At 41.8% G+C, this 19,914-nt stretch overlaps 1 protein-coding gene across 2 annotated transcripts; it reads right to left on the bottom strand.

The window, feature by feature from the left end:
- Nucleotides 1-2,410: 2,410 nt before the first annotated feature.
- LOC135258864 (microtubule cross-linking factor 3) lies at nt 2,411-13,645 on the bottom strand. Of its 2 annotated transcripts, none has more exons than XM_064342518.1 (7): nt 13,566-13,645; nt 11,661-12,449; nt 11,168-11,392; nt 9,555-9,713; nt 6,539-6,610; nt 4,548-5,723; nt 2,411-2,726 (listed from the first exon to the last, which is right to left on the bottom strand). In XM_064342518.1, the coding sequence occupies exons 2-7, from the start codon at nt 12,396-12,398 to the stop codon at nt 2,616-2,618; spliced, it is 2,481 nt and encodes an 826-aa protein (XP_064198588.1). In that variant the 5' UTR covers nt 12,399-12,449; nt 13,566-13,645; the 3' UTR covers nt 2,411-2,615. The 2 variants fall into 2 exon arrangements, with proteins under 2 accessions (XP_064198588.1, XP_064198598.1); XM_064342528.1 differs by having other exon boundaries at nt 2,722-3,415.
- Between the last annotated feature and the right edge of the window lie 6,269 nt (nt 13,646-19,914).

The following is a 19,914-nucleotide window of genomic DNA, read 5'->3' as shown; positions in this document are numbered from 1 at the left end:
GAGTTGAGGTTGTTATAGCACCAGGAATATAACGGGTGGACCAACTCCATATTAATGCCCATAATTTTGGATGAGATGTTGGATGTCAGGTGTCCACATACTTTTTGGCCATGTAGTGTAATTCATCAAAAATTCTTTGATGTTACTCTGGAAAATTAGAAAGTAACAATTTCCCGTGATAGAAAACAGAATGTTTACCAAAAACTCCAAATGTCTACACTATGAAAAAATAGGAAATACATTCAAGCAATTGGGCCAGCTATTTACAGTTATCAGATTAGCTTCTCAGTTCAGTCTCCTGCTCTCACCAATCATAGCCTGACTTGTGTCTTCCAACGTTATAATAAGTTATTATTTAAAATACCAATGCATTTAACAGGGGACTGAAAATTCACTGCTAGAGATTAGCAGAACACACTGTCTCTAGAATGCAGTCAGGTACAACTTAAAAAAATAAGTGGGGCATGTCCTGCTTTCTTAAAACCAGAAACATGAGTTAAATATGTGTCGACTTAAAAAAGCTGGATAAGTCCATCTTTTTTTTTTTCAACTATAGCTTGACAGCTTTCTCTGTGTCCTCCCTATTCATTAATAGCTTGACTGGGTTTCCATTGTTTGGTTTCCCCTTGGCGAGGGTATTAAGTCAGCCCCTTAGTATGGTATTCTGCCAGTCAAGGGAGAGTAACACATAGCTCATCTTCAATGGACCTGTAGTTCAGGCAGCTAAAAAGATGACATATCATCTGTATCCCTGTACAGTTTGGCATCAGGTGTCCTTTCCTGAGGAGGTGAAATGATACTCTCACCTATGATTGACTCCATTACGTGGCCACTGTACGGAGTTATATCAAGTTAATATTTTGACTCAAATTACTCTTTTCTGTCTCGAAACAGTCTCAAAATTATTTTTAACAATCCACAGGAATACAAGCACATCATCTTAAACCTCTCTGAACTTCAGTCCTGCAACACAGGACCCCAAATTCAACCCTGTGTGCTTAAGGAGGTAGGCTTGTAACCAGGATGTATGGGATTTGACTCTCAGGTAATGTACCGCTGTTGTAGTCCTGACAAAGGAATTTCAGATGAAATTTAACAATGAGAGTTCCACACAGATTATATCTCAGACCATTCATATTAATAGCAGCTTTAGAACTCAAGTTACAGCCAAAATTATAGCAGTTATGATTTATAGCATTTATTTATGTATTTGCTTGCTTGCTTGATTTATGTTCATTACTTTTATAATTAAAAATAATTAGTACTAAGATCATTGTGTCAAGTATTTGTGCATGTAATATGTAATTTCATTCACTTATGCAGTTGCTCAATCTGACAAAGTGTAGCTTGTATTTCCTCAGTACATGTCTAATTGTATAAATAAATAAGGAAGATTAAGTCACCTTGGATGAGGGCAGCAGTGTAAAAAATTCATATAATTGATAGATTCTTAGATATTAGGGGTAATGCATTATTTGAAGTGGGTCTTCATACCACCTCTATTATCTCTATATAATGGCACATACATACACATACAAAAACACAACTAAATTATAACAGCCGACACAATGTTACGAAACAAGCATTTTGACGCTCAAGACGTATCATATCACATCATATAAAAAGGATTTGTCATGAGCTGGTTATAAAATTCATGCATGCTTATGACAGTGTTTATGAATCAGTGTACAGCCCTTACAAAGGCATTATTTATGCTTCATTAAGTATGCACCTGATTCAAAAAGGACCAGTCTTTATATCATATTAAGAACTTAAATGAATACACTTTGGTGTACTTGACAAATACCTGCACTAAGTACTAAGACTGATATCAGAGTAATGGATGTTGATATCATGAATTTAAGTGATTTTTTTTTCTCTTTGTGGGGCTGTTCAAGTGCTGCACCATCCTTCAACAGTTCATCCTTCAGGAGCCCCCTGTATTACATGAGTGAAGCCAGCAATCCTTCCTATTTTCCACTCTACAGTCTCCAGATAAGCCGCTCCAGCAGCTCTGCTGCACTGTGTCTGTTAAAAGCAGAATGCAGGTATCCAACTGACCATAGGGGCTGGCAGGCAGGCAGGCTTGTATATAAAAGGGGGGGGGGCAGGTTCAGGAGCTGCGGGAGGGGCTCAAATTCAATTCTGTATAGGGTCCCCAAAAGGCTGGGGGTGGCCCTGGAGGCAGGGATTCCTTGCCAACTGCCCCCCCCCCCCAACCCCACCCCTCAGTAAGCAATACTATGGCCAGTTACGTGTCACCCTCTAGGACAACTGAGCAGACAGGACATTCAGGACTTGCATCACTGCACTACACACATGCTTTAGCCATCTAGAAGCCACTCAGTGTATAGTTTTTGTTGCATCATGCTTTATTTCTGAATAAGACTTTTTTCATCTGTTTACTTACCTATAGATGTAGAGTGTATCAAAGTAGTAAAGGTTTGTGGTCTCCAGCATTTGCTGCAAGCGCGTGTTTGTTGTATAACTGCAGTCCATGCATTAAAAGGTGAGTTTCCCGTGCTTCCTGTGACCTTGGTGACATGTTTTCAAAATCAACAAAAGCAAAGTAACAAAAGACAGGACTATGCTAAAACAAAGGAAATGGGGACTTTTTACAGGACAAAGAAAAGGGTGAAAAGGAAAACCAGTTTAAAGATGGTGGCATAGGAGAGTGAGGAGAACAACACGAGAATGAGAATAAGCAAAATAATAGGTTGAAACATCTGGGTGGATAAATACAAAACATAAAATGAGCATTAAAAGGTAGGGTGTAGAGGGAGGAGACAGAATTGAAGAGATAGTGTAAGTATAAAATGGACGACTTGTTCAGATATAATTCACACTGTAGCTCTTCCTGCAGATAATATGTATCAGATGCATTCTCCTGCACATTATTAAATTCCTAGCCATATTAATATACTGTATTACCATTTATTAAAGCTCAGGTTTGAGTAGACAGCAAGAACTACCATAAAAATTAGCAGTATCCATTTCAGCCTGTATATTCATGAACCATCTCCAATGTAGAGTCATAACAAAGCCGTAAATTGAGGGATTTGTTTAACTCAGTTTCAGTCAAAAAAGAATATGCTGGGATTTGCTGTTTCATTGTTAGATATGAAGTTATTGCTCAAGATATCTATTCAAAATCAAGAAACAAATGCACTTACACTATGTCAATATAGTACATTATTTCACGAACATATAGCAGATGAGATGCATTCCACATTTTTCATAAATCAAATTAGGTGGATACCACTCTTTTGTTCTCTCTTAATCTATATCTCTGGTGTACAATGGTATAAATCATCACAGTAGAAGAAAGCAGTATGCACAAAACTTATCAGTCACAGCATGGAGATTTTCTGGCAGAAGGCAGAGCAGACCAGAGATTGCTCTTCTTTATAACTCCCTACCCCCCCCCCCCCCACACACACACCAGTTACACAAACAATGATACTCGTGACCTCAAAAAATATTCCCAAATCACATGAGACTGTTCTTATTAAATTATCATATTATCATGACACAAAATCACGACTTGTATTTCAGTAGCTACTGCCATCCCATTCCTTTGAGGGAACAAAAGTCCCAAATCAAATCTCTCAGATCATATGATGGCAATGTAGTTATGGCGAGACAAACATTTCATCTGTTGTAACATAATTTTAAAACATCAGAGCCTTCTAAAGCTTGCTGGGGCTAGATAGCACAACCTCATTTCCACCAATACTGAATTGTTGATTCAAAACTTTAGTCGGGTTGAATAATTGTAATAGCAATGTGTCAGGCCCAAAGTAAAACACAAAACACGGACTGAGTGATGTACCTAGACATAATGTCCTGTTTGCAATAAAAGAGAGCTCTGCCGTTCCTCTGCAGCACTGCAGGAGCCAGGTTTGACTGTAAATACTGAGGTGACCTAGCTCTGACAGGCTGAGGCACAACTGCACTTATCTGCCTGAGCACCGTACATCATCTTTGCTGCCTGGCTCTGCAGGTACATTCAAGACTGACAGACATACTGCCTGGCTCTGTATCCACATTTTAAATGCACAGACAGACTTCCTGGCTCTGTATCCACATTATAAATGCACAGACAAGACTGTCTGACTTTTTCTCTGCTTTATAAAGGCACAGACAAGCTGCCTGGCTTTGCTTCTACTTTGTAAATGCACAGACAGACGGCCTGGATTTGCCTCTGCGTTATAAATGCACAGACTGCCTGGCTTTTTATTCACATTACACATTATAAATGCACAGACAAACTGCCTGGCTCTATCTAAATTATAAATGCACAGACAGACTGTCTGGCTTTTTACCTGCATTATAAATGTACAGACATAAGTCTGGCTTTGCAGCCATACAAATACAGAGATTGTTTGACTGATAAATATTATAAATACACATACAGATTATCTGGCTTTGATGCCATATAGTCTTACAGTCTGGCACTGTAGACATAATGTACATTCACATGCACACGCATATGCTATCATTTCCACACATAAAATATAAAGACACACACTCACACATACACTTACAGACAGAGGTTCCTCCTTGTCCCCGTCCTCGGCCTTTGGCACCTCCAGCCGATCGATAAAGCTCTGAAGATCCTTCCGGAAGGCCTTCATCTGGGCGTTGATACGGTACAGCAGCTCGTGCTCCCGGATACGGCTGCCATCGTCTTCCTCGTCCATCCGGCCAAACAGGTCGCCATTGGCCACGTAGACGCGGGCCTCGGCGATGATGGTGCTGGTGTCGGCGATCAGCCGGTCGATGGTCCGGCTCAAACGCTCCGCCTCCGCGCGGATGTCAATCACCTGCTGCCGGTCCCGAAAGCCGCGGGTCAGGAAGCGGCCCTCCGGGGAGTACAGGGAGCGCGTGGGGGTGAGGCAGCGCACGTTGCGCACCTCCTCGGGGTCGCTCTCCCCGCCGATGGGGCCCTCGCGCTTGCGGTGCGGCGGGCGCGAGTCGTCCTCGCTCTCCCGCCGGCCGCCATCGCTCTCGGCGTCGCTGTCGCGGTCGCGCGGGCTCCCGCGGATGCCCAGGTGCGAGGCCAGGTCGTAGCGCTGCATGTTGGACATGAGCACGCGGTTCTCGTACTGCAGCTGCATCACCTTGCCGCTCAGCTCGTTGATCTGCAGCCGCGCGGCCTTCAGCTCCTCCTGCAGCGCCTCCGTCTTGCCGCTGTCGGCGCTGTGGCGGCTGCTCTCGTGCGAGCCGGCCTTGTACTTGAGCTTGTTGAGCTCGCCGGTCACCCTCTTGTTCTGGTCCTCCAGGTCGGACAGGCTCCGCCGGAGCAGCTCCGCCTCGTCCTCCACCAGCTGCAGCTGCTGCCGGAGATCGGAGATGGACTCGCTCTGCTCGCGGCAGGCGGGGCCCGCCGCGCCCCCCAGCTCCTCCCCCCGAAGGTCCTCCAGCTCCGCCTTCAGGCCCCGGTTCTCCACCTCCAGCTCCACGATCTTGCGGCCCAGAATGTTGGCTTCCTCCTCCACCAGGCGCAGGCGCAGCTTGAGCTCGGACTCGCGGGTGGTGGGGGGCCCACTGGCCTCGCCCTTGGGCAGGGGGCTGTCCAGGTCCCCGTAGAAGGAGCGGTACTTCTGCAGCTCGTGCTCCAGACGGTCCTTCTCCTTGTCGATCTTCGCCATCTTCTTCCTCATCAGGGTAGCCTCCTCTTTGATGAATGCCAACTGACATTTCAGGTCCTCGTTCTCCTCCTGCAGGTGGAGAAAGGGGCATTAGACGGAAGCCAATTTATATTTTTTACTGAAGATTAAAAAAACCACAACAACCACAATATGCATGCCATATTGCTGAATGTACAAAAACTGGGTTAAGAGATCATAACTCAACTCATAACATAACTTAAATCAAAAACCACTCTGAGGTAACAGTTTGAATGATTAGATTTTATTGAAGTGTATTAGATTAGATTACTTTATTGTCCTCATGGGACAATACCCAAAGATGCCTATTGTTGTCCATTCATATTGTATATGTCCAATAAGGAACAGAAAACATCTCATGAGGTCATCAAGTCAAAAATATTGGTTTCCTTTTATTCAAATCATTACACTCGTCTGCACAATTTATCCTGGATCAGGAATTGAGGATTTCCTGAGTGTATCCATGTGTGTGTGTGTATGTGTATAAATAGGAAAGTATGTGTGTGTGTGTGTGTGCAAGCGCTTGTGTGCCAGAAAATTTGTGCTTCTGTGCAAGTTAGGGTTACCAGATTTAGAATGTGTCCAATCCAGACAACATGCACAGCTGGAAGCTTAACAATGAGGTGAGGAGCTGTCGGAACGGATCACAGAGCAAGGGGTTGTTGACAAGCAAATTCATTACAAGATAATGGTCATTTTTTTCAATGACCAAACACTATATTGTCCAGTAGGGACCACAAAGCGGCCCTGTGGAAATAATACGAGAACCGGACATTCAGGTCAAAAACTGGGCATATCGTAACCCTAGTGCGTGTGCGTGTGGGTGTGTGTTTCTGTATGTGTATGTAAATTCAAATTTCCTTTACCTCGGTTGGAGTCTGCGGAGTCTTCTTCTCTGACTTCTGTACGTCTTTGCTTCCCCTCCGTTTCAGTGACAGCTGAGGAGGGCAGGGTATAAAAGAAGCACATTAGGTTTCCTCTGGTCTAACGTTGTACAACCACTAATTTGTTCTGTAGTCTATTTGAGTCTGAGTGAGATAGACTGCTCCACACTCACATACTGTGCCATCAACTTTTGCACTGAAAGTGTGAGAAGGGCTGGTTTGTGGTGCAGGCAACAGAAATTGAAGGTATGCTTTAAATGGTACAAGTATCGACACTCTCAGAAATAAAGGTACAGCAGAAGTACATTTTTGTTCTTTAAGGAAGAAATTTCCCGAATGTACCCTGAAAGTACAATAATGTACGATTTGGGGTACTAAGTACCTCATATAAAAAAGGCACAAATTAATTATGTATTGCTGGCAAGGGCATAATTTTAGTGAATGAGATTGAGAAATGCTACCAGGCATTTGCAACATAGTGTCATATTAGGACATTGCATTACATGCACAGATCATTTATTTTCATTTACAGTTCAGGCCATATAAAATTGGTATCCATCTTGACAGTTGTATCTAAAGCAGCACCTTTTCCAAAGTGAAATCAGCCCTACCCAATACTAGCTTTTGGACTTTAATGGCCAGCTCTCAATAGCTGACTGTCTCAGATCTCTCATAGATGGCAGCATGATGTCCATTAGCCCTGTGCAACTAAGGCATATTTACCACTTCGCTCCACACAAACCTAGCAATCAATGTGTTCTGATGATGGGGCCAACGGTAAAAACAAGGCCGTTCCCGTTCAGCTTGCACAGAACACGGTGATGCAGCAGAACTGACTGATGTTCAACACTGGACAGGTCTTGAGAAGTGGCATGATTGGTCTGCCCACAAATGCACAGAGAGAATTGATAGGGTTGACATGCTTCTGTTGAGTGCTCTTTCTCTCTATCTCTCTCTCTTACTCTATCTCTGTTAATTGCTGTTTTTGGAAAAAATGTTTTACACTGGGAGTAGAATCACAATGGCATAACTGAAAATATAATTAGCTAAATAGCCCAACCCTGTCCACCTAAATGAATGTGCAGTGAGTATTCTGATGCAAAATGGCTGCCAAGCATCATAGTATGTGCAAGTGGGTGCTACATATTGGTGATTGTTGATGTGGGATTATTGCTAATATTATTATACTTTTTCATATTTATTGTATGAGGTGCCTATTGCACAATTGCTGAAATCACTGAAATTACATTTCATATACCACATCATGAGTCTCAGTCTATCATTATTGTCTTAGAATGTGACTACTGTTGCTTATAGAGTTTTGAACGTGCAGGACATACAAAATGGCTGAGCTGCCATTGCTGCCAGGTTACCTTCATTCAACTTGCCTCTTCTGTTGTTTGTTGGGGACAGGCCAGACATAGCCTCATTCCCAGTTAGCAGACCTACCATTTCCTGTTCCTGTCAAACATTTGCCTTTAACCTGGCTCCTGTGTTCAAACCGCCATTGGGGACTCTTTCATCCTCTGCTCTCTAACTGCTCATTCTGAGAAGCACCACCTGAGCTGGGGTTCATTTTGATGAAAAATGGCCCTCACGGATCACCCTGGAGGGTGCTGTGCATTGGTGGTATTTGAGGTGAAGTTCTCCCATTTGTTAGAAAGTGCATTAAGATTATGTGATGAACAGTGCTATATAAAATCAATACATTATTTTTTCATTGGTTGTTGGCAGTCCTCCTCATCAGCTTTTCTCATGGTATGGCACCCAACACTCTCAGAAATAGGTACATTGGAGGTACATTTTTATTCTTTAATGAACACACTTCCCAAACAAATCCTGAAAGTACAATAATGTTCTATTTGGGTACTAATAAATGCATTTTACTAGCAAAAAATGTATTAATTAATTATGTATTTCTGGCTAGGGGTACAATTTTATGTACTTATAGGGTACCACATCAGTGGCAAGCATTTGTACTTTTTCTTGGCACTTTCTGTACTTTATATCTGAGAGTGAACATATAACAAGATGCCCCAAATGACATTTTTGGTAACACTTTCCATAAATGGCTCTAACACCTTCATAAGCATAATATAGCAATTTCATAAACATGCATAATTAAGTTAATGTCACATCTGCAAATACAGCAAGTGCACAGACATTCACACACACAAACACGCCATATATCTATTTGTAGTTATTGAGAAAGAAACTAGCAAAAGACTGATCTGCAATTCTTGTGGTAAGTATTTTCAAAAAGGCATGTTTTCGTAGCTGAAAGGCACCTGAAAAACATACTAAATTTATACAAAAACCTTGATCTGTGACCTCCAAAAGCATGCATCTTTTCAGCATTATTCATTGCCAAAGTAGAAAACTTTCAACATTTATTATCAGGGCTACATTGTGGAAAGAATCACACTGTGCATTGTGAACATAACTACTGTGTCAAAGAGCAGAATTTAACACAGTGGAACAATCTCTCCCATCCCACACTGCATCCCTCCTCTGTCCAGCTGTACTTTTAATGTGTGTGTGGGGAAGGGGGGGCTTGAGGGGGAGGGGAAGAGAAGTTGGACTGACTCCTCACAGTTTGGCTTTAAGCACTGTGATATCAGGCCTCATTTTTAAAGACCTTTTCCTGCCAATTCAGCCTGACTCAAGGAGAAATTGGGAGCTGTATACAACCCAGAAAAAATAATGAATGCCTTTTTCTCACGCTATTACCAATCCAAGATTAATAATAGTGTTGCTGATGATGTACCTGATGTTTTTCTCTATTTTAATTTTAATTTTTACATTTTTTAATAGTCTTGCTTCGACTTCAAACAGTAATACTGTAAACTAATTGAAGAGTTTTTTCATGTCCATTTAATCACTTCTTAATAGTTGAAATGAACTGAAGAGTTGGACAGTAACTCAGATCAGGCCCCCAAGGACCAAGGTGCTCCCAGCTGCATAGATGACCCCTGTCTGGGCACGGGGGTGTCCTCACCTCCTTGTTCTTCTCCAGCTCGTTCTGCAGGGCCTGCTTGGTCACTTCCACCTCGATCAGTTGCTGCCTCAGCTTCTCATTTTCATCTTCAGTCTTTGTGCGCTTCTCCTCCACGTTCTCCAATTCATGGTGCAGTCGCACAGACACATCCTTCGCCACCTGGGGGAGACACAGAGCGCTCAGTCCTCCCCTGTACCACGCCATTGTATTGAAAAAAGGATTATGCAACGGATTATATTGGGGAAAAAAAGAATTCACACAAACTCGAAATGTCCAAGAGTTCATGTCCAAGTCATTCCCCTGACCCCTCACATATAATTACATCACAGCCACCCTTAAAGAACTCAACATCAATTTAAAAATACTTCTGCAATCCTATAAATGGGTTTATCCTTCATCCATCCTACCTTTCCAACCTCCTGTACCCCCACCCCCAGCAGGCAGTGCAGACCCTCTTCAGCTTTTTAGCTGTCCATCTTATTCTCTCAGCGTTTCTCTCACCTTTGGCAGCAGGGCCTGTCTAGGGATGATGCTAAGCCATGGGATGCCCTGCCCTAGCACATCAAAGACTCTGCTATAGACTAGTCATTTAAAACACAACACTGTACCGAAAACTGCCCTATAAAAAGACCTACAAGGCCTATATAGCATTGTGCTGGAACGGCCATACTTTGGTGAAAAATACCTATGAAATAGTATTATAATGAAAAACACAATACAACAGCAGGATAATGAAAACTACTACAGAATTATCATAAGAATGGCTTCTATGGTGCAATATCAATCTATAATACAATATTAAATTCAAGGGACTATATTATTATATCCAGAAACACTATATTGCAGTATACTTACAGTATACACTTAATAAAGATAAAAAGAGCTTGCACTACAACAATTCAATGTAAAAGGCCTCCTGTACAACATATCTTGTATATATTACTATAATGGAATGGGCATTTCTAAAATAATATAATGAGACTGGACTAAACTATTGCATATGCTGAAATATACCTATGCCATATTGTTACCAAGGCCAGTATAACAATATTTTTTTATGAGCAGGATATAGTATTATTAAAATGATGATATATGCCTATATTAAAGAGTGCAGCAGCTTTGCTGCTGCCCTGATAAACCACTTCTTAACCTTTTCTTCTTTAAGTCTATTTTCCAGGTCCAGAATAAAGGAAAACTGAACACACATCCAGCTCCAGAGTTCTCCATGATGTCACATATTACGTGGCAGCTCTGTAAATACCGACAGCATCTTGGGGTTTGGTGGTTTAAAGGCTTTGGCCATCACAAAGCAATCACTCATGTTACAACACACATGTATAGCCTACATTATGACCCATTGCTATGGCTAGTGTATTTTAAATCATTTTGACTTGTAGACTGTTTTCATGTGATATAGTGGTGAAACTAGGCTACTAGTAACAGGCACAAAAATTGTTAGGTTGTTAAGTAGGCCTATGTTTACCATTATCATTGGTGTTCATATTCTATTGCAGTACAATTTAACAACGTAGCAATCTATTATTGGTGATAATAACGATTTTTTCCACTCGACAGCACATCCTGCCCCGCCCCGCCCAGGATGACCACAGTACCTTCAAGTCTTGCTCCAGGCTCCGCAACAGCTCACCGTCGACCTCGCCGGTCTGAGCATACCGCAGCCGCTTCCTTTCCGCCTTCCGCAAGCGGTACTGCAGGATCCGACAGTTTTTGTTGGCCCGCTCCAGCTCGCGTCGCATGTCCTGCAGTTGGCAAGCGTCTTCTTCATAGAAAGTGTCTCGCATTTCATCCATTTCCGTCCGCATCTCCTCGATTTCGGTCTGATAACAATAAGCACACATAAAGGTTCCACTATGCCAACAATGAAAGTGAAATTGATCGGCGGGTATCTTAAACAAATTAGCAGCCTCTGGCCTGAAGACTAGCACAGCATTAGCCTACAAACAAAAGCACATTCTGCACAGTCATTTTTCATTTTGAGCCCATGCCGCTACACCTTATGAAATTGTCAATCAATCTGTGTAGCGTACTACTATTTTGCTGTATCGCGTAACATAAAATGCTTCTCCATATAAGATAAAAAGCTACCTTGAGATCCTCATTTTCCTCCAGCAGCCTTTCTATTTCGTCATGTAGGCTCTGGTCTTGCCGAGTCACAGGCTCCGTGGTTATACTCTCGGGGGACAGCTCCGGCTCTGGCTCTGGGTCCGGCTCCGTAGTCGGGGCGCTTGGCGTCTTCGTGTGCATCTTTCCGCTCTTCTTCAAGCTCTTATTTAAGTGAAACTGGATTAATTCAGACTGCAGGCATCCTTCTTTCCAAAAGCCAGGCCCACAGCCTACGGAAGCCTTGCCGCTCTGTTTGCTGCAGCCCGCTGTCGCTTCCCCTCCTTTCGGATTTTTCGCTTTTCCCTTGGAGGATTTCGACGCGCTACCTGGCTGATCGGAAACAACGCGACTGCTCTCGCCTTTAAAGCAGGATATATCCGTACAGCGGAAGTCGGCTGAAGGACTGTTTCGTTCCTCGGTTTTCTTGCCTGCCTCCGCCCTGCACGTATTGAGAGCACTGGTTTCAGCACCGCCCGGATGGACAGCTGCCGCGCCTTTTGGAGGTTGTCTGTCCTTGCCGCTGGCTGCCGACGCCGGAGAATTACCTCGACTGTTCCTCCCTCCGTGTTTGGATGTGATAGACTTTGACACCGAGCCGGCTTTCGAGGCCGATTTGGACGCAGTGTCTCGGGATCTGCCTGGAGAAGAATTCCTGTGCTGCTTTCTGCTGCTATTGTCTGCCAATGGAGGGTCGGCAGCGCCGCTTGCGGCAGGGTTCATGGTGTCATCTGCGAACACAGAGTGCTCTCCAGTCGTCCATCCCCTGCAACCCTGAATCAAAGACAGTCCCGGTAATGAAATAATTTCTGACAAGAGGAAATAAACGAGATTTGGGCTGACATAAATGCACCCAAATCCCCTATCATATAAAAACAAGAAAATTTGGAAAGAACCATTAGTGACTGCGTTTTCATTTGACGGGACAGCCTAATATATCAGAACTGCTGAACACTTTCTGACACAAACACAAAAAAGTTTATAGCCTACAAGCCACGCCCACAGAAAACAACCAAAACGTGACAATGATGTAGCCTAGTTGACCGATTTATCGAATTTGAATATAACCAAATGAAAGGGGTTCGTCTGCTTCGGAATACAAAATAATAGGCTACAACTATACAACTTAGTTGGAGCCTTTGCAATGAGGTAGCCTACGTATTTGCCGAGGGTGCACAAGGAGTTGACACCCCGCACACCACCCCACCCCACCCAACGCCCACCCCGGGCCGTTCAGTGCAGTTATGAACTAGATTATCCAATTAGCGGTGCAGGTGGACAATGCTACGAATAGCAGAATCATCTAATTTTAGGAAAGGGAAATTTTAAAGGAAAGTCTTTTGAATCGTTTGTTGTCTAAAACCTTGTTAAGGCTTTAACTCCCCTTCGGGAGCTCTTCTGCGGCGAAGCCCCTCAGCTCTCTCACACATTCGGTGACTCACTGCTAGAAGGACACCAGGAACTGGAAAGGCGAAAATTGATGGCCAACCGATTGTGACTACTTTTACCATGACTTCACAAATGAACCAGAGCCTGCATGCTGCAGTGTATAAACCGTATAAATCGAAATCTCTATCTAGGCTGTGCCAATAATAGTCATACTTTCTTGGAACCAAATATACCCAGCGTTCACGTGATAACCGCTGTGCTACCCTGATTCATTTAAGGCGAGCTTTCTTTGGAGACAAGAAAGCATTTGAATAAAATCATGTATGGAATTCTACACATTGTAACGTTTGCGTTAACTACCCTTCATCCTAAAGAGGAAAAGTATTCCACAGAATTTGTACACACTTGGTTTATAACGTAAGTTTGTGTTCTCTGTAGTTTTCATCGCGCCAACATTGTTATTAGTTTTAAATGTTCTGAAATAAAATATGTGTTCCTTACCGTGAATGCAAACCTAGTTTTAATCCGATAGAGATGTAGAGGGCGAGAGATGCTGACATGAGGCGCCAGACACTGCAAAGACCACCAGCAAAAAAAAAATTGTTTCAATATTCATGACGTGACGTCGACATCGGGCGGACCGGAGGGGGAGGGGAAGGGGTAAAACTAGGAAGTGAACCATAGAGGTTTGCAATCATTAAATCATCTTGTCGTTATTGCATTTAACACTGAATTGTCCAAACAAAAAAATTACGAGTACGTTGAATGTGTATATCAATTAGAACATTTCAAATTACGCGATTGAAAACTTGCTAAAACATAAAACAGCTAGCACAGTTCAGCCTGAGCGCAGCATGCAGTGTTCCCACCGCCCCACCCAGCACGTGCTGGCATGATGGAGTTGTCGCACAGCATGTCATTGTTTCTGGTCACTAGTACACAGACTAGCTCCTTCTCGTGCTGTGATTTCGCCGTTACACAGTTAAAAGTTTTTTTTTTGTTTTTGTTTTTTTTTACTTAATAATTGGTAGGTGTCAATATCAGTGCATGTTTACATGCAAATGTAAGAATATGTTGTGCATGTTATTCTTACAGCAAATGTGACTGTGTTTAGGTGTCATCACCTCATTGAAATGCAATCCACTTTGGAAATGTTTCCAAAGTGTTTTTCTTGTTTTAAATCTTGTGACATGCCACTTTAAAATTGTGAGCATGTACAAAAAGTAAAATGTTCAGTGGTAATTAAACTCCGGAGTACATTTGAATCTTACAGAGTACATTTGTAAAAAATATTAAAATAAAGGACCTATTTTGAAATTCACGTACACTTCAACCTAAAGACTATTTCTGTAATAAGATCCAGTCCCAGTACCTTTGCCCAACTGACAGACCTGACTCATCATGGGTTGCGCGTTTCCCAAGCCCCATGACGGTGCAAATCAATACAGCATATGTTGCTACTGGGAACTCATTCAGGAGCTGTTCCAAAGGTTGCAGTAAACTGCTGAAGTCACACTGGGGTTTCATCAGTGGCAAACACTATCATTCAAACCAAACCTGAGCAACAAAAGTGTTTTTCCTTTTCTGGTCTGGATTTCTACACTATTTTTTGACTTACTTTTACAAGTCCTTGGAAATACTGTGGTCATTGTAATTATTCAATACTGTCAATACCTAGATAGCTAAATAGCTTTATATAGATCCACAGGGTTATTCTATAAACGAATTTTAATATGATTGTTCACTTAGTAAAATCGCTTTCGAAACCTTTGATATTCTTTTGAAATTGTGGCTGCTGAGTTTTGAAATTACCACCAGGTGACATTTAATTTGAGTGATTTTGATGTGGATCATAGTGATAATTATGAAAATGTGAATGAGCTGGCGGCCAACAGCTTTTGGGGGGAGTACAAGTGCCAGCTTCAGGGCTTTAGTACTACAGCCTGTCATCCCATCTCTGGCAGTTGTGGCTGCATAAGACAGTCACCTCACTCTTTTGAGGCACGCTACTGGCCTGCTGTTATTTCCCTACAGACAAGCCACCAATAAGAAGGAGGCAGAATGATGACATAACCTCAGCACATGGACACCACCGAACAGAAGTTCAGGTAATCCGGTATCAGTCCTAATGGCTCTCTTAGCCCCCCTCATTGTGTCTATAGACAATGCTCAGTCGGAGTCATAGAAGTACTTAATTCTCTCCACTCACTCAGATCTACCTCTGACCCTTTGACTTAGCATATTGTTAAAGACACTGCAAGAAATTTGGACACTAATAAACCTCAAATATAAACCAACTTGCAGATAACAAGTGAAAAAATAGGCCTGCTTTTGTAAACAATTATGTCAAGAACAAACAGACCTACAGAGTTAAACATAACAGAGAGCTGCCTGACCTCCTCTTTTCTGTAGCCATGTAAATAAGATCCAGGAAGTGATCTGGTGCCTTAACTGTGTTCTGACTGAGTTCAGTGTTGATTGAGTTTGATTGAGGGTGGTGGTGGAGGTCCTAGTGGTGTCTTGACAGACATGGAACTCAGCAACATAGCTGCAAAAATTGGAGCCCTTACACATATGGGAATGTAGGGAAGGCTAATAATTTCTCAATTATGTAACTGAATATCGCATGCAATGCTGGGATTTATGGCGATGGCATTAAGCCTGGAGAGCCATGGGGTCAAAGATTGTGCGACACACTGGGGAAATTAAATTTCCAATGACAGAGACCCTAGGGTTCCATTATTGTATGACAATGACCTACATTTTGATAATTTTTATAGCCTTCCCTAATACTGTAGCAATTATTAATATTGAGGTGGAGCATGAAGCAGGCTGTTTTACGTGGGTGTGGGTATGGGTGTGTGTGTATGTGAAAGAGAGAGAGAGAGAGAGAGAGAGAGAGATGAGAGAGGGCTGGTAAGAAAAGATCCTCCTTTCCAAGATTTCCAACACCCACCCACCTCCCTCTGTTGAGGTAAAACTGAGACAGATTATCAATTGGTGATAACTTTTTCAAAACACCGTAAAGATTGTCTTTCCATCTCCTCTGGAAAGCATATCTGACCTGAATATGATGTTCAGTAAGAACTCAACTATGGCTCTGGTGCCATTTGACCTGGGGGAGGTTCTGTTTTATGTAGTCAAATCCTGTTTTGGAGCTCAAAGTGTTACATTTTTCTCTGCTTGCCAAATAAAATCCTACCATTTCAGTTATGCTTTTAGTTTGCAGCAGTTTCCAACAGACAGGAAAGAGGGATTGCATTACTGTGGTGTCTGTTGAGAACCAAAGACAAGAAACCGTTTCATAGAACAAGGGCTGAAGCTCCAAAACCCCTTGAGGGAGGGGTAGTATTTCTGCTGCACAATAAGCAGTCTTATCTCACTCCACTCTACCAGACCAGGGTGGCATTGTAACATTTGTGTAACACAGCTGTAGCATTGCCTGGAATGTGAGATGTTAGGTCTGACAATTTTGTGTCAGGGAGACTTCTCACTCAATTCAATATGAATGGCGTTCTCTGCATTCTCTGGATTGTTCTTTCTGTGATTCAACTTCAATGTTGTGAGAATCTGTCTGTTTCTCTCTCAATATGTGATTGAGAGTGTAATACAAGAGCTTAGAGTCTAGATGGCAGTGATAGCCCTTGAACAAGAACTATGGAGCATAGTCTAGTCTCAATAGTTACCTGATCTGCTGGGGCTCAGAATGTTTTGGTGCCCCTAATTTTAAGGGAAATGCCTTTCTTTCTCTTCTCTTACTAACAGGCTACGGCTGTACCAGTGAATGAAGATTATGTAAGCTGAACCCTTCAACCAGAGAGATGAGATAAGAAGATCTAGACTGTATCTCCTACAGTCCAGTGGAGGAGTAAATTATGAAATACACAGTAAAATGTCCAGAGTTAAAACTAATCATTTTACAGCGTGGAGCAGAGGAGGTTGCTAGACTGTAGTGGGCTTAACAAGGGGCCTGAGGAGAATTTGAAAGACCATTAGGCCACTCCCATTCTCCCATCCGATACATCTGGATTACATCACCAGATTGTTTGTTCAGACTAATTAAGTTTTTGACATTGACTCCCTAAAATCTGTTATAACTCACCATAGTCTGAAAAAACACCCACTCAAATATCCCCATAGTGAGGAAAACACCCACTCATACTTATCAGCAACAGAAACACACTCAGTATTACAGTAGGAAAATATCCCCTCAGAACTCACCAACCAGTTCTCTCATTCAAAAACCTCCAGTCTTCCACCCCTGGATTCTCACTCAGCAATATAGGTGTGTCCTGCTGAAATGGTCCTGTGTTCTATTTTTAACCATCACCTCGTTTTCATGAAACTATTGATTTTCAGACACTTGGAGAGGCGGAGGAACACCAAGCCAGGGATCAAATTTCAGTTCAGAGAAGTGGGGGCACTGCTGCACTTAGATACTGTGTACCGTTACCACGGAAACCTTTGTCTCAGTTGCAGCTTCTTATGAAGAGAGGACAAAAGCCCCCTGATTTGCCCACTGAGAGTTCAGCTGTCAGGGATGGAGAGAGAGAGGGGGGCGGGGAATGGTGGGAGGAGAGAGGGAAGGGAAGAGGGCAAGCACTTCCCAGGGTCATATATACAAAGAAAAAAATGCCTGACAGCTGGCTAGGTTGCAAGTAATTGCCTGCAGAGAAAGAGAAGGTGAGAATATGTGAAATGGAGGGTGTGATGCAGATAGAGCGAGAGAATGAAGGAGAGAGAGGCAACAGAAATGGGAATGAATTAGAAGGTAAAAAAAAACAATGCTAAAGAAGGGAGAGAGGAAGAATGTATTATACAGGATGGGTAAAGCTCAATGAGTGCCATGAAGTAGTCGCAGCAGATACGTCACCAGATTTATTTGCTCAACCGAACCTCACATTTTCATGAAACTTTTCACATTTTAGCAAGGATTCTTCATATACCCAGAATTTTATTTGCTATTTCATAAAATTTTTCAGTTCTATACCTTGGCCTGTTCAGACACTAGCCCTGCCCACTCATTGTATCCATGGTACCCAGTAGGAGATCTGTGTGTGTTCTACCATCAGCCTCTGGTCCAGTCTTGTGCTCACTCTTTATATGCTAAACTACATTTAGCCTATACAAGGAAGACAGCAAACTGAGGATTCAAAATCATTTGGAATTCAGTGGAGAAGCTCCAGAGAACTAAAATAAGTTTTTTCTATTATGAAATATCTGAGAATGTAGTTTACATATTTCCTTTCACTGTATTTTCTCCATTTTGAAGGTTTTCTAGGTGAGCTGTGGGGTCCAAAATCAATCTGAAATATTCCAGTATATTGCTTTATCATATTTAAAGCTAAAGCTGAGGCACAGAATATATAATTTCCAAACTGTTCTGTATAATATCTACTTTCAAACAACACCAACCCACTGCAGCATAGGCCTATGCTATGCAATAAACTTACCCTATTACTACAGGAATGGTAAGAGGTTGGTTGGATGTTTGGTATTGACACTGTTCTTTTGTAAAACCAGTTCATCAGTGAATAGGCCAGTCAAAGATGATGGGCAGATCAAGGATTTGAAGAGATTTTAAAAATAGTACTTCTGTTTTAATGTATGTTTATGATTAACTGAGACAGTTTTTATGTTCATAGGAGGACATTAATTATTGTCCATGTGTAGCTCTGTTAAATAATCACTTAATTGCAGCCTGTCGTGGATGTTAGATTAGTATTTCAAACAACCATTTTACTGAGGTGGTTATCATCTGACAACCATTTTAATGAGATGGACATCCTCTGACACAACCATTTTGCTGAGATGACATCTTCTGACACAACCATTTTATAGAGATTGGCATCCTCTGTTGGTAACTTTATGTGGGCTTTGCTATCAGAAGGTTTGGGAACCCTTTGCCCTTGACCACCTTGATATATTTTGCAATTCATTACTTATCTGCACAAACAGTTTAACAGCCCATAATTCCAATATGAAAGATCTTATTTTTACAAACAAATATATTTTTTCCCAAGTTACCTTCAGATAAGCAATGTTATATTCTGCCGTTACATTCCAGCTGCAGACCTGACTGATCGAAACACTGCCTGGAGATGATTATTGCATCATGAAGTCATATTCAGTTTTTCAGTTTCAGATTATTTTGCATAGCCACATCTAGGTCTGTAGAATGTGTCTTGAAGTGATTTATGATTATGAAATACTGTGATGCAGGATTTAGTGTTAGGTTTAAGTTCAGTCTACAGTACTGGTGATGACCACAAGAAGGAGATAATGTTCCAACAATACTTGTGTCTTTGACTAAGTATGAGCTGAATGAATATCTCACAGGAAACAGAATGTGATGCAGTAATAACATACCAACACATTTATTTCTACGACAATAAAATTTTGAATCAGTATAAGCAGTACTTGCAGACCTATATGTAATGATACAAAAGTATTTTCTATCTCTCTTGTGAATATAAATAAGAAATGTCAATGGGTTCACTGAGATGGAATGGAGAATATTCCTACCAATCCAAGTTCTTCAGTAAATTATCCATAATACCTTTCTCTTTTTGTAGAAAGTCAACCACTTTTTGTAGCAGTGAATCCTTACCAGAGCACAAGGAAACGTGAAAATTGCGATGTCCAAATGTGTTTCAAGCAATTTCAAATATTTCCCTGAAATACAATTGTAATCTTCAAGTATTTTCCCCAAAAAACATTTCAAATATAATTTCAAGTACCCATATAAAATTATTACTGTATATAACATTATTGTTCTACATATTTATGATACAACAGAATGAAAATAATTTTATGAATGCTGTATTGCCGCTTATTCCATATGATGTCA

This window comes from Anguilla rostrata, chromosome 1 (genome assembly GCF_018555375.3).
Source record: "Anguilla rostrata isolate EN2019 chromosome 1, ASM1855537v3, whole genome shotgun sequence".
NCBI classification, from domain to species: Eukaryota; Metazoa; Chordata; class Actinopteri; order Anguilliformes; family Anguillidae; genus Anguilla; species Anguilla rostrata.
The sequence above is the reverse complement of the archived record's forward strand: the minus strand, read 5'-3'. Positions and strand labels throughout refer to the sequence as shown.

What these genes read in the sequence shown, in the direction of transcription:
- LOC135258864 (XM_064342518.1), bottom strand. Translation starts at nt 12,398, where the DNA reads ATGAACCCTGCCGCAAGCGGCGCTGCCGACCCTCCATTGGCAGACAAT. An exon ending in AGGAAAATGAGGATCTCAAG is followed by an intron (nt 11,393 to 11,660) that starts GTAGCTTTTTAT and finishes TATTGTTATCAG; the next exon opens with ACCGAAATCGAGGAGATGCG. An exon ending in ACAAGGAGGAACCTCTGTCT is followed by an intron (nt 2,727 to 4,547) that starts GTAAGTGTATGT and finishes TTATCCACCCAG; the next exon opens with ATGTTTCAACCTATTATTTT.